This window comes from Helianthus annuus, chromosome 4, assembly GCF_002127325.2.
Source record: "Helianthus annuus cultivar XRQ/B chromosome 4, HanXRQr2.0-SUNRISE, whole genome shotgun sequence".
In the NCBI taxonomy this organism is placed as follows: domain Eukaryota; kingdom Viridiplantae; phylum Streptophyta; class Magnoliopsida; order Asterales; family Asteraceae; genus Helianthus; species Helianthus annuus.
The window spans coordinates 112,705,972-112,727,167 of NC_035436.2; the positions used below are offsets into that span (position 1 = coordinate 112,705,972).

Sequence of the window (21,196 nt, forward strand, 5' to 3'; positions counted from 1 at the left end):
ACGTCGTCTTCGAATCTTCATAAATCGGCTAAATACCCAAAATCTTCATTGTTGTTTCCCCCCGCAAATGTAGACCCTCCTATATTTTGTCGATCAAAGCTCCTTATCTTACCTTTGAAGATACAATTGTAATAGGCATATGATAGGGTTCGAACTCCAATGATAAAAATTAAATAATTAGCTTCATTGTGAGAATCTTCAACTTTGTCAAATTGCATTGAGTTCCTGATCCACCGCTAAAGTCACTCAATATCATAAAATTCAACGGCCCAAAATATATCATAAAATCCCTGTCCCAGTCTTGTTCACGGCCTAAAAAAATATAATAAATCCCAGCCAACAAAAACTCCATTCTGCAACAATAATAGCCCAATCGAACCACTTCTTTATTCACCAAATGTGGCCCAAAGAAACGAGTCCAATTAGTTTCATTCACCCAAGCCTCAACAGCAATCATTCTTCCTATGTGCCCATCCAGATGCAACAGACAAAAACCAATACAAACTAATGGTCCAATCATACCTTAACCCCATGATAAAAACCCAATCAAAAGAAATGCCATATACCTGGTGGCTGGTACTTTCATGTGGGCCCAGAAAAGATAAAACATTTCAATCATACCAAATTCCTAGCATGTACAGATCATGCGATGAATTAGGAATAATCATGAGTGGGGCCCATAAAACATGTGCATGGCCAAGAATGATCATGAGACATTACAGCTTAGCATTCATTCCATTAATCAATTTTGGGCTCCACCATATTGTATTAACTTGAATATAACAAATAAAGCACAAAGCCCAAGAAATTAATCATGGCCCAATCATTTCATGTGTACCTGGAAACCCTAGCCGACAACCACCCTTTTCCAGCCGCCTTAACTCACCGGGAACGTATACGATCAACCAACTTCCACCGTGAAACAACATGTGATTTGATAACCGAACCGTCGCCGTCAGTCACTGTACTCCGATAATCCCCTGAAGTTAGAAAACATCACCGGAAATTATCGCATACATGTCATCAACCACTGCACAGCCCTTGAAACTGCCTATATCCAACTCAAACCACCATACTCTCCGACTATTCGACACCCCAAATCACTGAGAACAACCACCCGGAACCATGAACATCCACCATTTTCACGTTTTACGATTCCCTTGCACTATTCGCCGTTAACCACCTAAATAAACTATCTAACCAACCTCCGGTGACCATTTTCTGCTACTGAAAACATCTAGCCATTACCATCAGAGCTGAACGGCCAGCACCATTATCGCCTGCCTCTTGTCCGATCTTCTCCCTCTAAATAGTGATGAACAAAGTTCATAGATTCAACAGAAATGCTGATAGACAAAGTCGATGGGTTTGAAACATCACTGAACACACGGATCTGTGCTAATTTTACGTCTTCGGCGGTTTTCCGGTGAAAATCCGACCAAACCGAGAACTGAAACGAGCCACCGAGGCTCTGATACCAAATGATAGGTCTGAAACGATCCGGTTTCAGTATCCGTTCGGTGAAAAATAGTGAGACGGGTGATTTTGAGCCAAGAACAAATGATAATCGACAAGAAAGATAGAAACTTTAATGATTGGGACAAAGATATTTTCATTTGATAGTCATAAAAGATTACAAGATAATCATCACCCCGAGTGAGCTCCCCCGGGGTGGTGGCTCACAAAATGCACACCCTACAAGTGGTGATTAGTATTCTATTTATAGCCCCTTGAGCTTTGTCCTCCAAGCAAGCCGCCTCTTGCTTGGAGAACCTACTGAACTCACTAAAACATCCGACTATCACAAATAAAAACGTCATCCTATACAAAACAATAAAGATACTAAATAATGTCGGTGTAATTGATAACATCATTCACCATTTTGACCCAACAATATTTTTTTTTGGGACAAATTTTCTATAACGTGACTCCCTGATGTTTCCGTCACGGTTTGTTGTATTACGCGATCAGAGAGTTACAACACTGAAGGTTTCATTGGATAATTTAAGTCTTCCAAATCGGGATCCGTTGTAGAAGTAGAATCCGAGGATTCAATGGTTAGAAAAAGATATGGATCACGGATTAGGTTTAGACTTATATAATCCAAGTCTAGGATTCCAAAACTTGGAGGTAGGAAACAGGGATCATTAGCATACACATGTATCATCTTCAAAATTGGAAACATAGGGACCTCTGGTATGGACTCCATCAAAATTGGAGTCTCAGGGTCCTCTGTTATGGACTCCACAGATAAAGACTTCAAAATTTGAGCGTTAGGAAGTGTGACACCAGATGTACCTGGTTCAGCAATGTTTGTGGGTTCGGTTGCAGAAAGTGTGACACCAGATGTACATGGTTCCGCAATGTTTGTTGTAGCTAAACCTTCCTGCTTGTAGTTTAGTGTGCTTGTAGGCTCCGTTGCAGAAATTGTGACAATAGATGACCCTGGTTCAGTCTGTTTACGATCTGTTGTGATGGAAACACCAACTAGACCAACAACGGCTTGAGAATCAATGCTACTGACCAGATCATCATCCCACTCATCTTCATTGAACGGTGCACCATACTCTGCGCCGCTTTTCTTAAATAACCTACAAAGCACATATGTATCCTGAATGACCCCTGCATTAGCCAATTGCTTATCTGTAACAACTCGAATTTCCGAGATTCTACTTTCGCATTTATTGCACGTTCACCGTTTGTTTAGTTGTTTACTTGCATAATTTGTTGCTTTGTAACTATACACATTTTGATTTAATAAAGTGTATTGTAATTGTGCATGGTTATGTGTTAAGTGTGACAAATACATGTACTTGGTGATGAAACTGTAAAATTATATTGTGATGGGTGTTTTATGTAAAAGATGATACTTAGGGATGTATAGAGTCATTAGTGAAATTCTAATCATTCTTAACCCTAATCCCTTTCACTAATCATTCACAAGAATCACCACACGTACTTTCACATTCTCCTCTCCTCTCCTACAAGAATCTTCTCATCATTCTTGGCTTCACAAGTTCTTTTGCATCAAGTTTGATTTTCCAATCCATCTAGAATCAATCCAAGGTAATTGTTTAATGATTGTTTGTTGTTATCAATTCTTGATTATATGATTCATGTAAACCCTAGCTCTTCACATACTAGTTCTGTATTTACTGATTAAATTCTGATTGCTGTGAGATGATGTTGATTAGTGTGTAACAATTGCCTGATGTTAAGATACATAATATGTTAGAATCGCTGAATGATGATTGGATTGCATATGAATGAATTAGGGTTATCTGATCGTGAAAACAAAAACGTAACTGTTACAATGAAAGTTGAATGCTCGCATGATTTGATTGTTGTTTGTCCGAACTTTTATATGGCTTGCATATGGTCCGATCTTGTTGCTTGAATATAGTCCGAACTTTGATCATGTAACATGTAGCTCCGAGTTTTAATCCATGAAATCTTGTCTGACTTTTTGTGATGTAACTTTGTCCGAATTTTATTAATAAAGCAAGGAATCCGACTTTTTGAAAGACTTAAAGGAGTCCGACTTTTAATAAGATAGAGGGTCCGAACTTTTATATGGTGTAACAAGGTCCGAATTCTTTTATACATCACAAGGAGTCCGAGTTCTTTTAGGGGTTGGTGATGTCCGACCTTTTGACAAGGAGAGAGAGAGAGCCTTGTCCGACTTTTGTGAAGGGGAAGCCCCCTTGGTCTGACTTTTTGCCAAGGTAGTGTGTGTCCGAGTTTTACATAAGGCAAGGGGGGTCCGAGTTTTAAATGGGGGATTGATGTCCGAGTTTTGTTGTGGGATGCCCCTTGTCCGATTTACTTTGAGGTGCCTTGTCCGAATATGTAACTTGGTGATGTTCCGACTTTTGTTTATGATGCATGATTGTCCGATTTTTTATATACAAAGAATGTAGTCCTAATGTGTGAAGATGATACTAATCCGACTTTTACATGCTCAACATGATACCTTGTCTGAGTTTCATGAATAATCTGCTGCCTGAGTTTTGATGGAATGTTTTACGGTCTTGTATGAAGAACAACATGCTACTGTATGCTGCTGTATATGACTTGTATATGATTGAATGATACCGTAAGTTATTGGATGAACGCGAGATAACTGTTATGTGTTACTTGACGATGATTGCTTAAACACACCTCGTGATATATATTGCATGCGAATCAATGCGATGCTGAACTGACTGTGTGTCAATGCATTACCTTAGGCCTTGATTGATTGATTGATTGATTGATTGTTTACGAGCACATAACTTAGCATACCGAGCAAACCAAGGTGAGTTCACACAGCCAAGGCATGGGATTCCCGGGTTGGGAATTGGGTTGGAAGATTTGAATTGGATAATAACTCGTTCTTACGCTATTGCTAGACTATATACCATCGTCCTCAGGTTAGTCAGGACACTTACGTAAAACCTACGTAAACTAGTATCTACCACTGTCTCCCGGGTCGGGAGGACACTTACGTAAAACCTATGTAAACTCATACCTACTACTGTCTTCCGGGTCGGAAGGACACTTATGTAAAACCTACGTAAACCCCACGCGTACCACTGTCCTCGGGGAAGGGCACTCACGTAAAACCTACGTGACCTTGTACGTATTCCTGTTCTCGGGTTAAGAAGAACACTCATGGTTGCAAATAGTCTAGTAAGGATAAATATGGGAAGCCCCCATTAGTGATAACTGTAACCACGAGAAGCCCCCACTAGTAGTACATACATACATGGGAAACCCCCATTAATGAACATACGAATTACCATTACGTACTTACTTTCTGTGAACTCGCTCAACTAGTTGTTGACTCTCTGCTGCATGCCTTGCAGGACCTTAGGTACATATGGAGCTTGCACGGGGAGGAACAGGTCGTTGTGGAGCATGGATCGTGGATGCCATGTTAAACTTTATAACACTTGAACTTATTACATACATTGGGTTTTCATATTATGCTTCCGCTACTAATATTACGTTTGGTTTGAACATCAATTGTATTGAGTTGGATTTTTATGAACTACTTTAATTATTATATGCTATGTTCAATATGATTGGTGGCTTGATCCTGGTCAGTCATGCTCCCAAGCGGTGATACTCCGCGTGTGGATTTTTGGGGGTGTGACAGATTGGTATCAGAGCCATTGGTTATAGAGAACTTGGTTTTAATACGGGAAAAATGTTTTTATTAAAACCAGATTATAACCAGAACAGTGCTCTCAACGATCCACAACGACGCTTCGCTCCACGTGCAAGACTCGACATCCTGGGTAATAAGGTTTGTGTTTATTGCCTACTTGCTAGAATTACATAGAACTTTGCTCGTAGTATGCTTAGATTACATTGCTTACTATTCGTTATTACTTGAGAACACCTATGTGCTTACACTCTTCTGTCATCGCACTACTCGCGAACCATTCTCACTTATTCTACTTTTACTATGAAGATCATGTCTGGACGTGTGAACATGACTCAAGCCCAGTTGACGGCTCTTATCAATGAACAAGTAGCTGCGGCACTTGCAGCTGCACAAGCAGGTAGTATACCCTGCGGATGTGATTCACACTAGGATCTTTAGATCCTACATTAACTCTTGTGTTTAACTTTGTCCTATTTGTACACAATAGGTCAACACGCCCCACAACCTGTCTGCACATTCAAGAACTTCATGGACTGTCGTCGAAGCACATTCAGTGGCACAGAAGGAGCAGTGGGACTCCTCCATTGGTTCGAAAAGCTCGAGTCGGTATTCGAGATGTGTGAATGCCCTGAGGCTCGCAGGGTCAAGTACGCCACTGGCACGTTGGAAGGGATTGCGCTAACCTGGTGGAATGCGCAAGTTCAGATTTTAGGGCTGGCAGCTGCTAACGCCACCCCTTGGAACGAATTCAAAGAACTGATCAAAAGGGAATACTGCACACGCGATGACATCCACAAGTTGGAGGTGGAACTATATCATTTGAAAATGACGGGGTCGGAAATCGAAGCTTACACGAAACGGTCGAACGAACTGGCCATCTTGTGTCCAACCATGGTGGACCCTCCGATCAAGCGCATTGAGTTGTACCTCAAGGGTCTAGCATCAGAAATTCAGAGCCATGTGACATCGGCTAATCTCGACAATATCCAAGACATTCAGCGTCTTGCTCATCGCCTCACAGATCAGGCGGTGGAACAGAACAAGCTGCCCAAACGTATCAGCGCTACTACTGCTACCACATCAGCCGCTACCCCTACTACCCCCAGTGACAACAAAAGAAAGTGGGAGGGGGATTCTAGCAAGGGTTCAGCAACTGTTCAGTCTCAGGCTCAACAGCAGAAGACTGACCACTACCAGAGTCCTAGTCAGCAATCTTCTGGTGGTCATAGGCAGAAAAGGTATCAAAGATTTCACCCCAAGTGTCACAACTGTAACAGGCATCACAGCGGCCAGTGCAACAAGGGTCGTTGTCAGAGGTGCCTCAAGATGGGTCACGAGGCCAAAGACTGTAGGAGTCCATGGCCTGCGAACCACAACCAGCAACTGCAATTACCAGCTCCACAAAACCCGCAGCAGCAGCAACAACGGGGCAACAAGGGATGTTTCCAGTGTGGGGCCGAAGGTCATTTCAAACGTGATTGCCCCCAGTTAAACCAGAACCAGAATCGCAACAACAACAACAACAAAGGCAATGGTAACAACAACGGTGGGAACAATAACGACAATGAAGCTAGGGGTCGTGCTTTTGTGCTGGGTCGAGGTGACGCAAGGAACGATCCTAACGTGGTCATGGGTAAGTTTCTTCTCGACGACTTTTATGTTACTGTTTTGTTTGATTCGGGTGCGGATACCAGTTATGTGTCTTTAAAAGTTAGTCAAATGTTAAAACGTACACCAATACCCCTAAACACCAAACATGTCGTAGAGTTAGCAAATGGTAAAAGTGTAGAAGCCGCACATGTAGTTAAGGGTTGTAACATCGTCTTAGCTGGTCAGACTTTCTCCATCGATCTCATTCCTATAGTTCTGGGTAGTTGCGACATCGTCATTGGTATGGATTGGTTATCCAAGCAGCAAGCAGAGATCCTATGTAAGGAGAAGATCATTCGTATTCCTCGTTCTGGTATAGAACCTCTCGAGGTTCAAGGCGACAAGAGTGGTGCTGTGGTTGGCATGATCTCATTCCTGAAGGCTCAGAAATGTTTACGAAAGAGGCACACTGCCATTTTGGCACTAGTTACTGATGCATCGACGAAAGAGAAAAGAATAGAGGATATCCCAGTTGTACGCGATTTTCCTCAAGTATTTCCTGAAGATCTACCTGGTCTACCGCCTCATCACCAGGTCGAGTTTCAAGTCGAGCTAGCTCCAGGAGCAGCACCTATAGCCCGCGCACCGTATCGATTAGCTCCAACCAAACTGGAAGAACTGTCAAAGCAGCTACAAGAGCTCTTGGAAAAGGGCTTTATTCGTCCAAGCTCTTCGCCTTGGGGAGCTCCAGTGTTATTCGTGAAAAAGAAGGACGGTACCTTCAGGATGTGCATAGACTACCGGGAACTCAACAAGGTGACGGTGAAGAACCGTTATCCTCTTCCCCGTATTGACGACTTATTCGACCAGTTGCAAGGGTCGAGCTACTACTCCAAGATAGACTTGAGGTTAGGTTACCATCAGCTGAGAGTCTAGGATGAGGACGTCTCCAAACCCGCATTCAGAACTCGCTACGGTCACTACGAGTTTCTTGTCATGCCATTCGGGGTAACGAACGCGCCTGCAGTCTTCATGGATTTGATGAACAGGGTGTGCAAACCCTACCTAGACAAGTTTGTGATAGTTTTCATTGACGACATCCTGATCTACTCCAAGAGTCAGGAGGAACACGAGCAGCATTTGCGTCTCATATTGGAACTTCTTCGAAAGGAACAACTGTACGCCAAGTTTTCAAAATGCGACTTCTGGCTTCGTGAAGTCCACTTCCTAGGCCATGTGGTGAACAAGGATGGGATTCATGTCGATCCATCCAAGATAGATTCGATCAGGAACTGGCCTGCACCGCGTACACCAACGGAAATACGCCAATTCTTGGGTTTGGCGGGTTACTACAGGCGGTTTATCAAAGACTTCTCGTAGATCGTACAGCCGCTTACACTACTGACACAGAAGGGTGTCACCTACCGTTGGGGAGGTCCCTAGGAAACCGCTTTCCAGTACCTAAAGGATAGGCTTTGCAGCGCACCTATTCTCTCAGTGCCAGAGGGCACGGATGATTTTGTGGTTTATTGTGACGCATCGATACAGGGGCTTGGTTGTGTATTGATGCAGCGGGATAAAGTTATTGCTTATGCTTCGCGCCAACTCAAGGTTCATGAACAGAACTACACGACGCACGATTTAGAGCTGGGAGCTGTTGTTTTCGTGCTTAAGATATGGCGACACTACCTGTACGGTACCAAGTGCACTATTTACACCGATCACAGGAGTCTCGAGCATATCCTTAAGCAAAAGGATTTGAACATGCGTCAACGAAGATGGGTCGAACTTTTGAAGGATTATGAATGCGCCATCAAGTACCATCCAGGCAAAGCCAATGTTGTGGCTGACGCCCTCAGTCGGAAAGACACTACACCTAGGCGTGTACGAGCCTTGCAGCTTACTATTCAGTCTAGTCTTCCTGCACAGATACGAGCTGCTCAGGTAGAAGCATTGAAACCAGAAAATGTCAAGGTTGAAGCCTTACGCGGCTCAAGGCAACGATTAGTACAGAAGGAAGATGGTGCCTACTATGTAACAGGGCGTATTTGGGTCCCACTTTATGGCGGTCTACGCGAACTTGTGATGGACGAAGCGCACAAGTCTCGCTACTCAGTACATCCAGGGTCGGATAAAATGTACCATGACATCAGAACTACTTATTGGTGGCCTAGCATGAAGGCCCACATTGCTACCTACGTCAGCAAATGCTTGACCTGTGCAAGAGTCAACGCAGAGTATCAGAAACCAGCGGGCCTACTCCAACAACCAAAGATACCACAATGGAAATGGGAGGAAATTTCCATGGATTTTGTTACAGGCCTACCTAGATCCCAGCGTGGGAACGATACTATTTGGCTAATCGTGGATCGACTCACCAAGTCTGCACACTTCTTGGCAATTAAAGAAACAGACAAGTTTTCCACATTAGCAGACATTTACTTGAAAGAAGTGGTCTCGAGGCACGGGGTGCCCACCTCTATCATTTCGGATCGCGATGCACGATTTGTCACACCCCCAAAATCCACACGCGGAGTATCACCGCTTGGGAGCGTGACTGACCAGGATCAAGCCACCAATCATATTGAACATGTAATTAATATCAAGTAAAATAAATGTAAACCAATCCTTCAATACGATAGGTGTTCAAAACATGATTATAGTTTCAAAGTGTAGCGGAAGCATAAGTATGAAAACCCAATGTATAACATAAGTTCAAATGTTTAAATGTTTTAACATGGCATCCACGATCCATGCTCCACAACGACCTGCTCCTCCCTATGCAAGCTCCATGTATCTAACGACCTGCAAGGCATGTAACAGAGGATCAACAACTAGTTGAGCGAGTTCACAGTTTATAGTTCAGTAATTGTAATAGTATAGTAAGCCTTGTGTTCGTTCGTTATGTCATGTATCGTATTAGTTTGTATCGCAACCCTCCAGGCATGTATGCGAAGATTAGGGAAAGTTCTCAAGTATTCTAGACTAGGTATGTTGGTATCGCGGCCACCCGGCACCTGTGCGAAGTTTTAGTGTATAGTTCGCAGCCTTCCTAGGCATGTATGCGAAGATCAGTCATATTATCGCAGCCAACCCTGGCGTGTGTGCGAAGATCAGTTCTATAAGCATCACTAGTCTAGCAGTATCTTAACCAATCACCTTCCTCACCCGAGGATCATATCACTACGTTCCATTATCTAGAGAAGTACAAATGAATAAATCAATCCCATTCCCACCCTGGGAACCCCATGCCTTGGCTGTGTGAACTCACCTTGGTTTGCTCGGTATGCTATGCTCTAGGGTTTATCAAATGTCTAAGTCCGTTACACACGACCTAGGATATGTTGCACATGATACGATGTAAGTGTTTGCATCAAATTAGGGTTTGCAAATCATTGACATTCAAGCAGCTGTGTCTTGTGTGTTTATTGTGTACATGATGATATCACATAGAATGTTCACGCATGCAGAATCATACAGTTGCATTCAGTATCATACGATTATACACATATAGAATCATACATCATGTAATCGGTTAATCGTAATGCGTCGTGTCTTTGATTACGCCGTTTAATCTAACGTGGATGTTAACCTAATTGCCACCGTTAACATACTTAACATATTAACATCGTTATCAAGCTTAATCAGAGTTTGTGGCTAAACACAGTAGCATACACATCTAACAGATCCAATCATAAATTAACATAAAATACATGGCTTCATATTAATCATACACAAAATAGACAGGGCCTTGCCCTTCTTAAAAGCTCGGACAAGTGTTGGGGGGGGGGGGGGGGGGGGGTTTCCCCTGTTTAAAAGTCGGACCATGTGAGGGGGGGGGGGGTTTGGGGTTCAAAATTCGGACCAAAGGGGGTGGGGATTCAAAGGTCGGACATGGCATGGGGGTTTAAACTCGGACATGGGCCATGCCCCTTTGAAACTCGGACCAACTCACACCCCTAAGAAACTCGGACAACACTCCAAGTTTAAATGTCGGACCACACTTAAATCAAACATCGGACCTTTTAACTTTGCCAAAACTCGGACCTTGTGTTGTTAAAGAACTCGGACCTTGTGTTGTTAAAGAACTCGGACAACACATGATGAAGAGAAACTCGGGCCACTCTAAAGATCACTAAAGGTCGGACATGAGGTGTGGCATTAAACTCGGACCCATTTTATTTGTTTTAAAGTTCGGACATACTCAAAACAACATGAAATTCGGACCCTCAAAGCTTTTCAAAAGCTCGGACCACATCTCTATTATAAAACTCAGACAACATATACTATATCATAAAGGTCGGACATGTAACAGGTCATAAAACTCTGACAGATAATCAAACATACGAATGTTCAAGTTCAATTTGTGACTGTAACAGTTACGTACAACATTCAACAGTTGCGTTCTCTCATATCACAACTAAGAACCCTAATTACATACCTGTATAGTAGTAATCAAATCAACAGTTAACAATTCTTACATATCATGATTCTAAATTATCAAGCAATCGATTGTACGACTAATCACACCATTATCACAATAATCAGAATCAATCAAAGCACAGAACCATCATATGAAAGCTAGGGTTTTCATGAACACATAATCAAGAATCAAGAACAACAACAAATCATTAATAATTACCTTGGATTGATTCTAGACAGAAAGAGGATAATCAAGCGTGATTAAGAACTTGTGATGATGATGATTGATTTCCAGAGTTCCCACCCTGGGAACCCCATGCCTTGGCTGTGTGAACTCACCTTGGTTTGCTCGGTATGCTATGCTCTAGGGTTTATCAAATGTCTAAGTCCGTTACACACGACCTAGGATATGTTGCACATGATACGATGTAAGTGTTTGCATCAAATTAGGGTTTGCAAATCATTGACATTCAAGCAGCTGTGTCTTGTGTGTTTATTGTGTACATGATGATATCACATAGAATGTTCACGCATGCAGAATCATACAGTTGCATTCAGTATCATACAATTATACACATATAGAATCATACATCATGTAATCGGTTAATCGTAATGCGTCGTGTCTTTGATTACGCCGTTTAATCTAACGTGGATGTTAACCTAATTGCCACCATTAACATACTTAACATATTAACATCGTTATCAAGCTTAATCAGAGTTTGTGGCTAAACACAGTAGCATACACATCTAACAGATCCAATCATAAATTAACATAAAATACATGGCTTCATATTAATCATACACAAAATAGACAGGGCCTTGCCCTTCTTAAAAGCTCGGACAAGTGTTGGGGGGGGGGGGTTTCCCCTGTTTAAAAGTCGGACCATGTGAGGGGGGGTTTTGGGGTTCAAAATTCGGACCAAAGGGGGTGGGGATTCAAAGGTCGGACATGGCATGGGGGTTTAAACTCGGACATGGGCCATGCCCCTTTGAAACTCGGACCAACTCACACCCCTAAGAAACTCGGACAACACTCCAAGTTTAAATGTCGGACCACACTTAAATCAAACATCGGACCTTTTAACTTTTCCAAAACTCGGACCTTGTGTTGTTAAAGAACTCGGACCTTGTGTTGTTAAAGAACTCGGACAACACATGATGAAGAGAAACTCGGGCCACTCTAAAGATCACTAAAGGTCGGACATGAGGTGTGGCATTAAACTCGGACCCATTTTATTTGTTTTAAAGTTCGGACATACTCAAAACAACATGAAATTCGGACCCTCAAAGCTTTTCAAAAGCTCGGACCACATCTCTATTATAAAACTCAGACAACATATACTATATCATAAAGGTCGGACATGTAACAGGTCATAAAACTCTGACAGATAATCAAACATACGAATGTTCAAGTTCAATTTGTGACTGTAACAGTTACGTACAACATTCAACAGTTGCGTTCTCTCATATCACAACTAAGAACCCTAATTACATACCTGTATAGTAGTAATCAAATCAACAGTTAACAATTCTTACATATCATGATTCTAAATTATCAAGCAATCGATTGTACGACTAATCACACCATTATCACAATAATCAGAATCAATCAAAGCACAGAACCATCATATGAAAGCTAGGGTTTTCATGAACATATAATCAAGAATCAAGAACAACAACAAATCATTAATAATTACCTTGGATTGATTCTAGACAGAAAGAGGATAATCAAGCGTGATTAAGAACTTGTGATGATGATGATTGATTTCCAGAGAGAACCAAAGAGAATGAAACTACGTGCTTTGTTTTGTGTGCAAATGATTAGTTAAAAGGGATTAGAGTTAAGTATCTCTAGGACATCACTAATTACCCTCTACCTCCCTAAGTATCATATTTTACACATGTACACCATCTCATAACAATTTCATAGTTTCACCACCAAGTTCATATATTTACCAAGTCTTTCACAATTAACAAACAACCATGCACAATCACACAATACGATTCATTGCATCAAAACGTATATAATTCCATGGCAACTAATTGTGCAAATAAACAACTAAATAATAAATGAACGTGCAATAAATGCGAAATAGGAATCTTGGAAATTCGAGTTGTCACATTATCCCCAACTTAAAAGAAATTTCGTCCCGAAATTTAGCATACGGTTACTGAGGAAGCTAGGTAAGTTGTATCGTTTACTGGTTTTCCTGGGGTGTCACATCATCCCCCCGTTGATTTGGAATTTCGTCCCGAAATTCTGCTGTAGTAGCTTCAGCCTCAGCAGTAGTTGCATTGGTTTCGAATAACTGGGGGGTACTTTTCTGTCATCTGGTCTTCGCGTTCCCAGGTGTACTCTGGGCCACGTTTGGAGTTCCAACGAACTCGGACAAGAGGGATTCTCTTGTGTTTGAGGACCTTAACATCCCGGTCCGTGATTTCAACTGGTTCCTCGACGAACTGCAACCGCTCGTCGATAGTGAGTTCCTTAAAAGGAACTATGAGGGTCTCATCTGACAGGCACTTCTTCAGATTCGACACGTGGAATACGTTGTGAACTGCACCGAGTTCAGCTGGTAGGTTTAGCTTGTAGGCTACTTTGCCTATTTTCTCAATGATCTCGAACGGTCCGACATACCGCGGATTTAGTTTGCCCCGTTTGCCAAAACGAACCACACCCTTCCAGGGTGAGACTTTAAGTAAAACCCGGTCCCCGACCTGAAATTCCAAAGGCTTCCTACGCTTGTCCGCGTAGGCTTTCTGACGGTCGCGTGCTGCCGCCATGCGTTGTCGTATCTGTGCAATCTTTTCCGTGGCGTCCACTACAATCTCTGGACCCGTGATCTGACTATCCCCCACCTCTGCACAACAGAGAGGTGACCGGCATTTACGTCCGTACAATGCCTCGAATGGAGCGGCTTGTATGCTGGTGTGATAACTGTTATTATACGAAAACTCCGCCAAAGGGAGATGCTTTTCCCAGCCGTTGCCGAAATCAATAACACACGCCGGAAGCATGTCTTCAAGAGTCTGGATCGTTCGCTCAGACTGCCCATCCGTCTGAGGATGATATGCTGTGCTCATGTCTAATCGTGAGCCAAAAGATTTGTGCATCGCTTGCCATAGCTCTGACGTGAATCGTGCATCCCGATCCGAAATGATGGAGGTGGGCACCCCGTGCCTCGAAACAACTTCTCTAAGATAAACGTCTGTGAGAGTGGAGAACTTATCCGTTTACGATCACCCATATAGTATCATTCCTACGCTGGGATCTGGGTAGGCCTGTAACAAAATCCATGGAAATTTCTTCCCATTTCCATTGCGGTATCTTGGGCTGCTGAAGTAGGCCCGCTGGTTTCTGATACTCCACTTTGACTTTTGCACACGTCAAACATTTGCCAACGTAAGTTGCTATGTGGGCCTTCATGCTAGGCCACCAATATGTAGTTCTGATGTCGTGATACATTTTATCCGAACCTGGATGTACCGAGTAGCGAGACTTATGAGCTTCATCCATCACAAGTTCTCGTAAACCACCATATAATGGAACCCAAATACGTCCTGTTACATAGTAGGCGCCGTCTTCCTTTCGTTCTAATCGTTGCCTTGAGTCACGTAAAGCTTCAGCTTTGACGTTTTCGGGCTTTAATGCTTCCATCTGAGCAGTTCGTATTTGTGCAGGAAGACTGGACTGAATCGTGAGCTGCAAGGCTCGTACGCGGCTAGGTAGAGTGTCCTTTCGACTGAGAGCGTCAGCCACAATATTGGCTTTGCCTGGATGATACTTAATAGCGCATTTGTAATCGTTTAAAAGTTCAACCCATCTTCGCTGACGCATATTCAATTCCTTCTGCTCGAAGATATGCTCGAGACTCCTGTGATCGGTGTAAATTGTGCACTTGGTACCGTACAGGTAGTGTCGCCATATCTTAAGCGCGAAAACAACAGCTCCCAGCTCTAAATCGTGCGTCGTGTAGTTCCGTTCATGAACCTTGAGTTGACGAGAGGCGTAGGCAATAACTTTATCTCGCTGCATCAATACACAACCAAGCCCCTGTATCGATGCGTCACAATAGACCACAAAATCATCCGTGCCCTCTGGCAATGAGAGAATAGGTGCGCTGCATAGTCTATCCTTCAGGTACTGAAAAGCAGTTTCCTGTGTATTACCCCAACGATAGGTAACACCTTTCTGTGTCAACATAGTAAGCGGCTGTGCGATCTTGGAAAAGTCTTTGATGAATCGTCTGTAGTACCCCGCCAAACCCAAGAATTGGCGTATTTCCGTTGGTGTACGCGGTGCAGGCCAGTTCCTGATCGAATCTACCTTGGATGGATCGACATGAATCCCATCCCTGTTCACCACATGGCCTAAGAAGTGGACTTCACGAAGCCAGAAGTCGCATTTTGAAAACTTGGCGTACAGTTGTTCCTTTCGAAGAAGTTCCAAGATAAGACGTAAGTGCTGCTCGTGTTCCTCCTGACTCTTGGAGTAGATCAGAATGTCGTCGATGAAGACGATGACGAACTTGTCTAGATAGGGTTTGCACACCCTGTTCATAAGATCCATGAAAACTACAGGCGCGTTCGTAAGCCCAAATGGCATGACTAGAAACTCGTAGTGACCGCAGCGAGTTCTGAATGCTGTCTTGGAGACGTCCTCATCCCGGACTCTCAGCTGATGATACCCTGACCTTAGATCAATCTTGGAATAGTAACTTGACCCTTGCAACTGGTCGAATAAGTCGTCAATGCGTGGAAGAGGATAGCGGTTCTTCACTGTGACCTTGTTCAGTTCGCGGTAATCGATGCACATCCTGAAAGTGCCATCCTTCTTTTTCACAAATAATACTGGAGCTCCCCAAGGCGAAAAGATAGGTCGGATGAATCCCTTATCCAAGAGTTCTTGTAGCTACGTCGATAGTTCTTCCAATTCGGATGGAGCTATGAGGTACGGTGTGTGAGCTATAGGTGCTGTCCAGAACTATAGAAATGAGGTCTATAGGGAACGTCTGACCAGCGAGGATAAAATTACAACCCTGAACTATGTACGGCCTTTAGACCTTTACCACTAGTTAACACTACGACACGTTGGGTGTTCAAGGGAGTTGGTGTACGTTTTAACATTCGACTAACTTTCAAAGACATATAATTGGTATTCACACCCGAATCAAACAAAACAGTAACGTAAAAGTCGTCAAGAAGAAACTTACCCATGGCTACGTTGGGATCATTTCTCGCTTCTCCCTTCCCCAGCACAAATACTCGTCCCCTAGCTTCGTTGCCATTGTTGTTCCCACCATTGTTATTGTTGTTGCCATTTCCCTGATTGTTGTTATTGTTGCGATTCTGGTTCTGGTTCAACTGGGGACAATCACGCTTGAAATGACCTTCAGCCACACACTGAAAACATCCCCTGTTGCCCCGCTGTTGCTGCTGCTGATTCTGGTTCTGTGGAGCTGGTGGTGGATGTTGCTGATTCTGATTTGCAGGTCGCGAACTCCTGCAGTCTTTAGCTTCATACCCTAACTTGAGACATCTCTGACAACGCTCCTTACGACACCGCCCGCTGTGGTGTCTGTTGCACTTATTACACAGTGGGTGAATTCCCCGATATCCACCCTGCCCCTGACTGCCTGATGACTGCTGACCCGGATACTGGTAGTCGTTTGTCTTACGCTGCTGTGCTTGAGACTGAACAGAAACTGATCCCCTGCTGGAATCCCCCTCCCATTTTCTCTTGTCACTGGGAGTAGCATAAGTAGTAACAGCAGTAGTGGTAGCCCTGATGCGTTTTGGCAGTTTGTTCTGTTCCACTGCCTGATCCGTAATACGATGCGCAAGGCGCTGAATAGCTTGGATATTATCAAGATTAGCCGATGTCACATGGCTCGGGATTTCTGGCGCTAACCCCTTGAGATACAACTCAATGCGCTTGACTGGAGGGTCCACCATAGTTGGACATAGCACGGCCAGCTCGTTCGACCGTTTAGTATAGGCTTCAATTTCTGACCCAGTCATTTTCAAATGGTAAAACTCATCTTCCAACTTGTGAATATCTTCCCGTGTGCAGTATTCCCTTTTAATCAGTTCCTTGAAGTCATTCCAAGGGGTGGCGTTAGCAGCTGCCAACCCTAAGACCTGTACTTGCGCGTTCCACCAGGTTAACGCGATTCCTTCCAAAGTAGCAGTGGCGTACTTGACCCTGCGAGCCTCAGGGCATTCACTCATTTCGAACACAGATTCTAGCTTCTCAAACCAATGGAGGAGTCCCACTGCCCCCTCGGTGCCACTGAATGTGCCTGGACGACAGTCCATGAAGTTCTTGAAAGTGCAGACGGGCTGCTGAACGTGTTGACCTATTGTGTACGAATAGGACAGGGTTAAACACAAGAGTTAATGTAGGATCTAAAGATCCTAGTGTAAGTTTAATCTGCAGGGTATACTACCTTCTTGAGCAGCTGCAAGTGCCGCAGCAACTTGTTCATTAACGAAAGCCGTCAACTGGGCTTGTGTCATGTTAATACGTCCGACCATGATCTTCATAGAAAAAATATCATAAGTTAGAGGAGTTCACGGATATTGCGTTGACAGATGAGTGTAAGCACATAGGCGTTCTCAAACAATAACAAGTAACGAGCATTGAAATCTAAGCATACTACGAGCAAAGTTCAATGCAGTTCTAGCAAGCAGGTAATAAACATAAACCTTATTACCTAGGATGTTGAGTCTTGCACGTGGAGCGAAGCGTCGTTGTGGATCGTTGAGAGCAATGTTCTGGTTATAGTCCGGTTTTAATAAAAATGTTTTCCCCATATTAAAACCAAGTTCTCTATAACCAATGGCTCTGATACCAATCTGTCACACCCCCAAAATCCACACACGGAGTATCACCGCTTGGGAGCGTGACTGACCAGGATCAAGCCACCAATCATATTGAACATGTAATTAATATCAAGTAAAATAAATGTAAACCAATCCTTCAATACGATAGGTGTTCAAAACATGATTATAGTTTCAAAGTGTAGCGGAAGCATAAGTATGAAAACCCAATGTATAACATAAGTTCAAATGTTTAAATGTTTTAACATGGCATCCACGATCCATGCTCCACAACGACCTGCTCCTCCCTGTGCAAGCTCCATGTATCTAAGGACCTGCAAGGCATGTAACAGAGGATCAACAACTAGTTGAGCAAGTTCACAGTTTATAGTTCAGTAATTGTAATAGTATAGTAAGCCTTGTGTTCGTTCGTTATGTCATGTATCGTATTAGTTTGTATCGCAGCCCTCCAGGCATGTATGCGAAGATTAGGGAAAGTTCTCAAGTATTCTAGACTAGGTATGTTTGTATCGCGGCCACCCGACACCTGTGCCAAGTTTTAGTGTATAGCTCGCAGCCTTCCTAGGCATGTGTGCGAAGATTAGTCATATTATCGCAGCCAACCCTGGCATGTGTGCGAAGATCAGTCATATTATCGCAGCCAACCCTGGTGTGTGTGCGAAGATCAGTTCTATAAGCATCACTAGTCTAGCAGTATCTTAACCAATCACCTTCCTCACCCGAGGATCATATCACTACGTTCCATTATCTAGAGAAGTACAAATGAATAAATCAATCCCATTCCCACCCTGGGAACCCCATGCCTTGGCTGTGTGAACTCACCTTGGTTTGCTCGGTATGCTATGCTCTAGGGTTTATCAAATGTCTAAGTCCGTTACACACGACCTAGGATATGTTGCACATGATACGATGTAAGTGTTTGCATCAAATTAGGGTTTGCAAATCATTGACATTCAAGCAGCTGTGTCTTGTGTGTTTATTGTGTACATGATGATATCACATAGAATGTTCACGCATGCAGAATCATATAGTTGCATTCAGTATCATACGATTATACACATATAGAATCATACATCATGTAATCGGTTAATCGTATTCACATAATTCATGCGTCGTGTCTTTGATTACGCCGTTTAATCTAACGTGGATGTTAACCTAATTGCCACCGTTAACATACTTAACATATTAACATCGTTATCAAGCTTAATCAGAGTTTGTGGCTAAACACAGTAGCATACACATCTAACAGATCCAATCATAAATTAACATAAAATACATGGCTTCATATTAATCATACACAAAATAGACAGGGCCTTGCCTTCTTAGAAGCTCGGACAAGTGTTGGGGGGGGGGGGGGGTTTCCCCTGTTTAAAAGTCGGACCATGTGAGGGGGGGGGGTTTGGGGTTCAAAATTCGGACCAAAGGGGTGGGGATTCAAAGGTCGGACATGGCATGGGGGTTTAAACTCGGACATGGGCCATGCCCCTTTGAAACTTGGACCAACTCACACCCCTAAGAAACTCAGACAACACTCCAAGTTTAAATGTCGGACCACACTTAAATCAAACATCGGACCTTTTAACTTTGCCAAAACTCGGACCTTGTGTTGTTAAAGAACTCGGACCTTGTGTTGTTAAAGAACTCGGACAACACATGATGAAGAGAAACTCGGGCCACTCTAAAGATCACTAAAGGTCGGACATGAGGTGTGGCATTAAACTCGGACCCCTTTTATTTGTTTTAAAGTTCGGACATACTCAAAACAACATGAAATTCGGACCCTCAAAGCTTTTCAAAAGCTCGGACCACATCTCTATTATAAAACTCAGACAACATATACTATATCATAAAGGTCAGACATGTAACAGGTCATAAAACTCTGACAGATAATCAAACATACGAATGTTCAAGTTCAATTTGTGATTGTAACAGTTACGTACAACATTCAACAGTTGCGTTCTCTCATATCACAACTAAGAACCCTAATTACATACCTGTAAAGTAGTAATCAAATCAACAGTTAACAATTCTTACATATCATGATTCTAAATTATCAAGCAATCGATTGTACGACTAATCACACCATTATCACAATAATCAGAATCAATCAAAGCACAGAACCATCATATGAAAGCTAGGGTTTTCATGAACACATAATCAAGAATCAAGAACAACAACAAATCATTAATAATTACCTTGGATTGATTCTATACAGAAAGAGGATAATCAAGCGTGATTAAGAACTTGTGATGATGATGATTGATTTCCAGAGAGAACCAAAGAGAATGAAACTACGTGCTTTGTTTTGTGTGCAAATGATTAGTGAAAAGGGATTAGGGTTAAGTATCTCTAGGATTTCACTAATTACCCTCTACCTCCCTAAGTATCATATTTTACACATGTACACCATCTCATAACAATTTCATAGTTTCACCACCAAGTTCATATATTTACCAAGTCTTTCACAATTAACAAACAACCATGCACAATCACACAATACGATTCATTGCATCAAAACGTATATAATTCCATGGCAACTAATTGTGCAAATAAACAACTAAACAATAAATGAACGCGCAATAAATGCGAAATAGGAATCTTGGAAATTCGAGTTGTCACACGATTCACATCAGAACTATGGCAAGCAATACACAAGGCATTTGGCTCGCGGCTAGACATGAGCACAGCATATCTCCCTCAGATGGATGGGCAGTCTGAGCGCACGATTCAAACTCTAGAAGACATGCTTCGGGCATGTGTCATCGATTTTGGCAACAGCTGGGAAAAGAACCTCCCTTTAGTGGAGTTTTCATACAATAACAGTTATCACACCAGCATTCAAGCCGCTCCATTCGAGGCATTGTACGGGCGTAAATGCCGGTCACCTCTCTGTTGGGCAGAGGTGGGGGATAGTCAAATCACGGGTCCAGAACTTGTAGTGGACACCACGGAAAAGATTGCACAAATAGGACAACGCATGGCGGCAGCACGCGACCGTCAGAAAAGCTACGCGGATAAGCGTAGGAAGCCATTGGAATTTCAGGTCGGAGGCCGGGTTTTACTCAAAGTCTCACCCTGGAAGGGTGTGGTTCGTTTTGGCAAACGAGGCAAACTCAATCCGCGGTATGTCGGACCGTTCGAAATCGCAGAAAGAATAGGCAAAGTGGCCTACTGACTGAACTTACCAGC

General features: G+C 43.0%; 1 protein-coding gene across 1 annotated transcript in view; it reads right to left on the minus strand.

Annotated features, from left to right (window-relative positions):
- Positions 1-1,975: 1,975 nt before the first annotated feature.
- LOC118491535 (NAC domain-containing protein 82-like) overlaps positions 1,976-21,196 on the minus strand; it is a 43,831-nt gene continuing 24,610 nt past the window's right edge. Inside the window, exon 2 of the mRNA XM_035989387.1 lies at positions 1,976-2,622. Coding sequence (XP_035845280.1) covers positions 1,976-2,622 — 647 coding nt within the window. The remainder of the gene's footprint in view (positions 2,623-21,196) is intronic.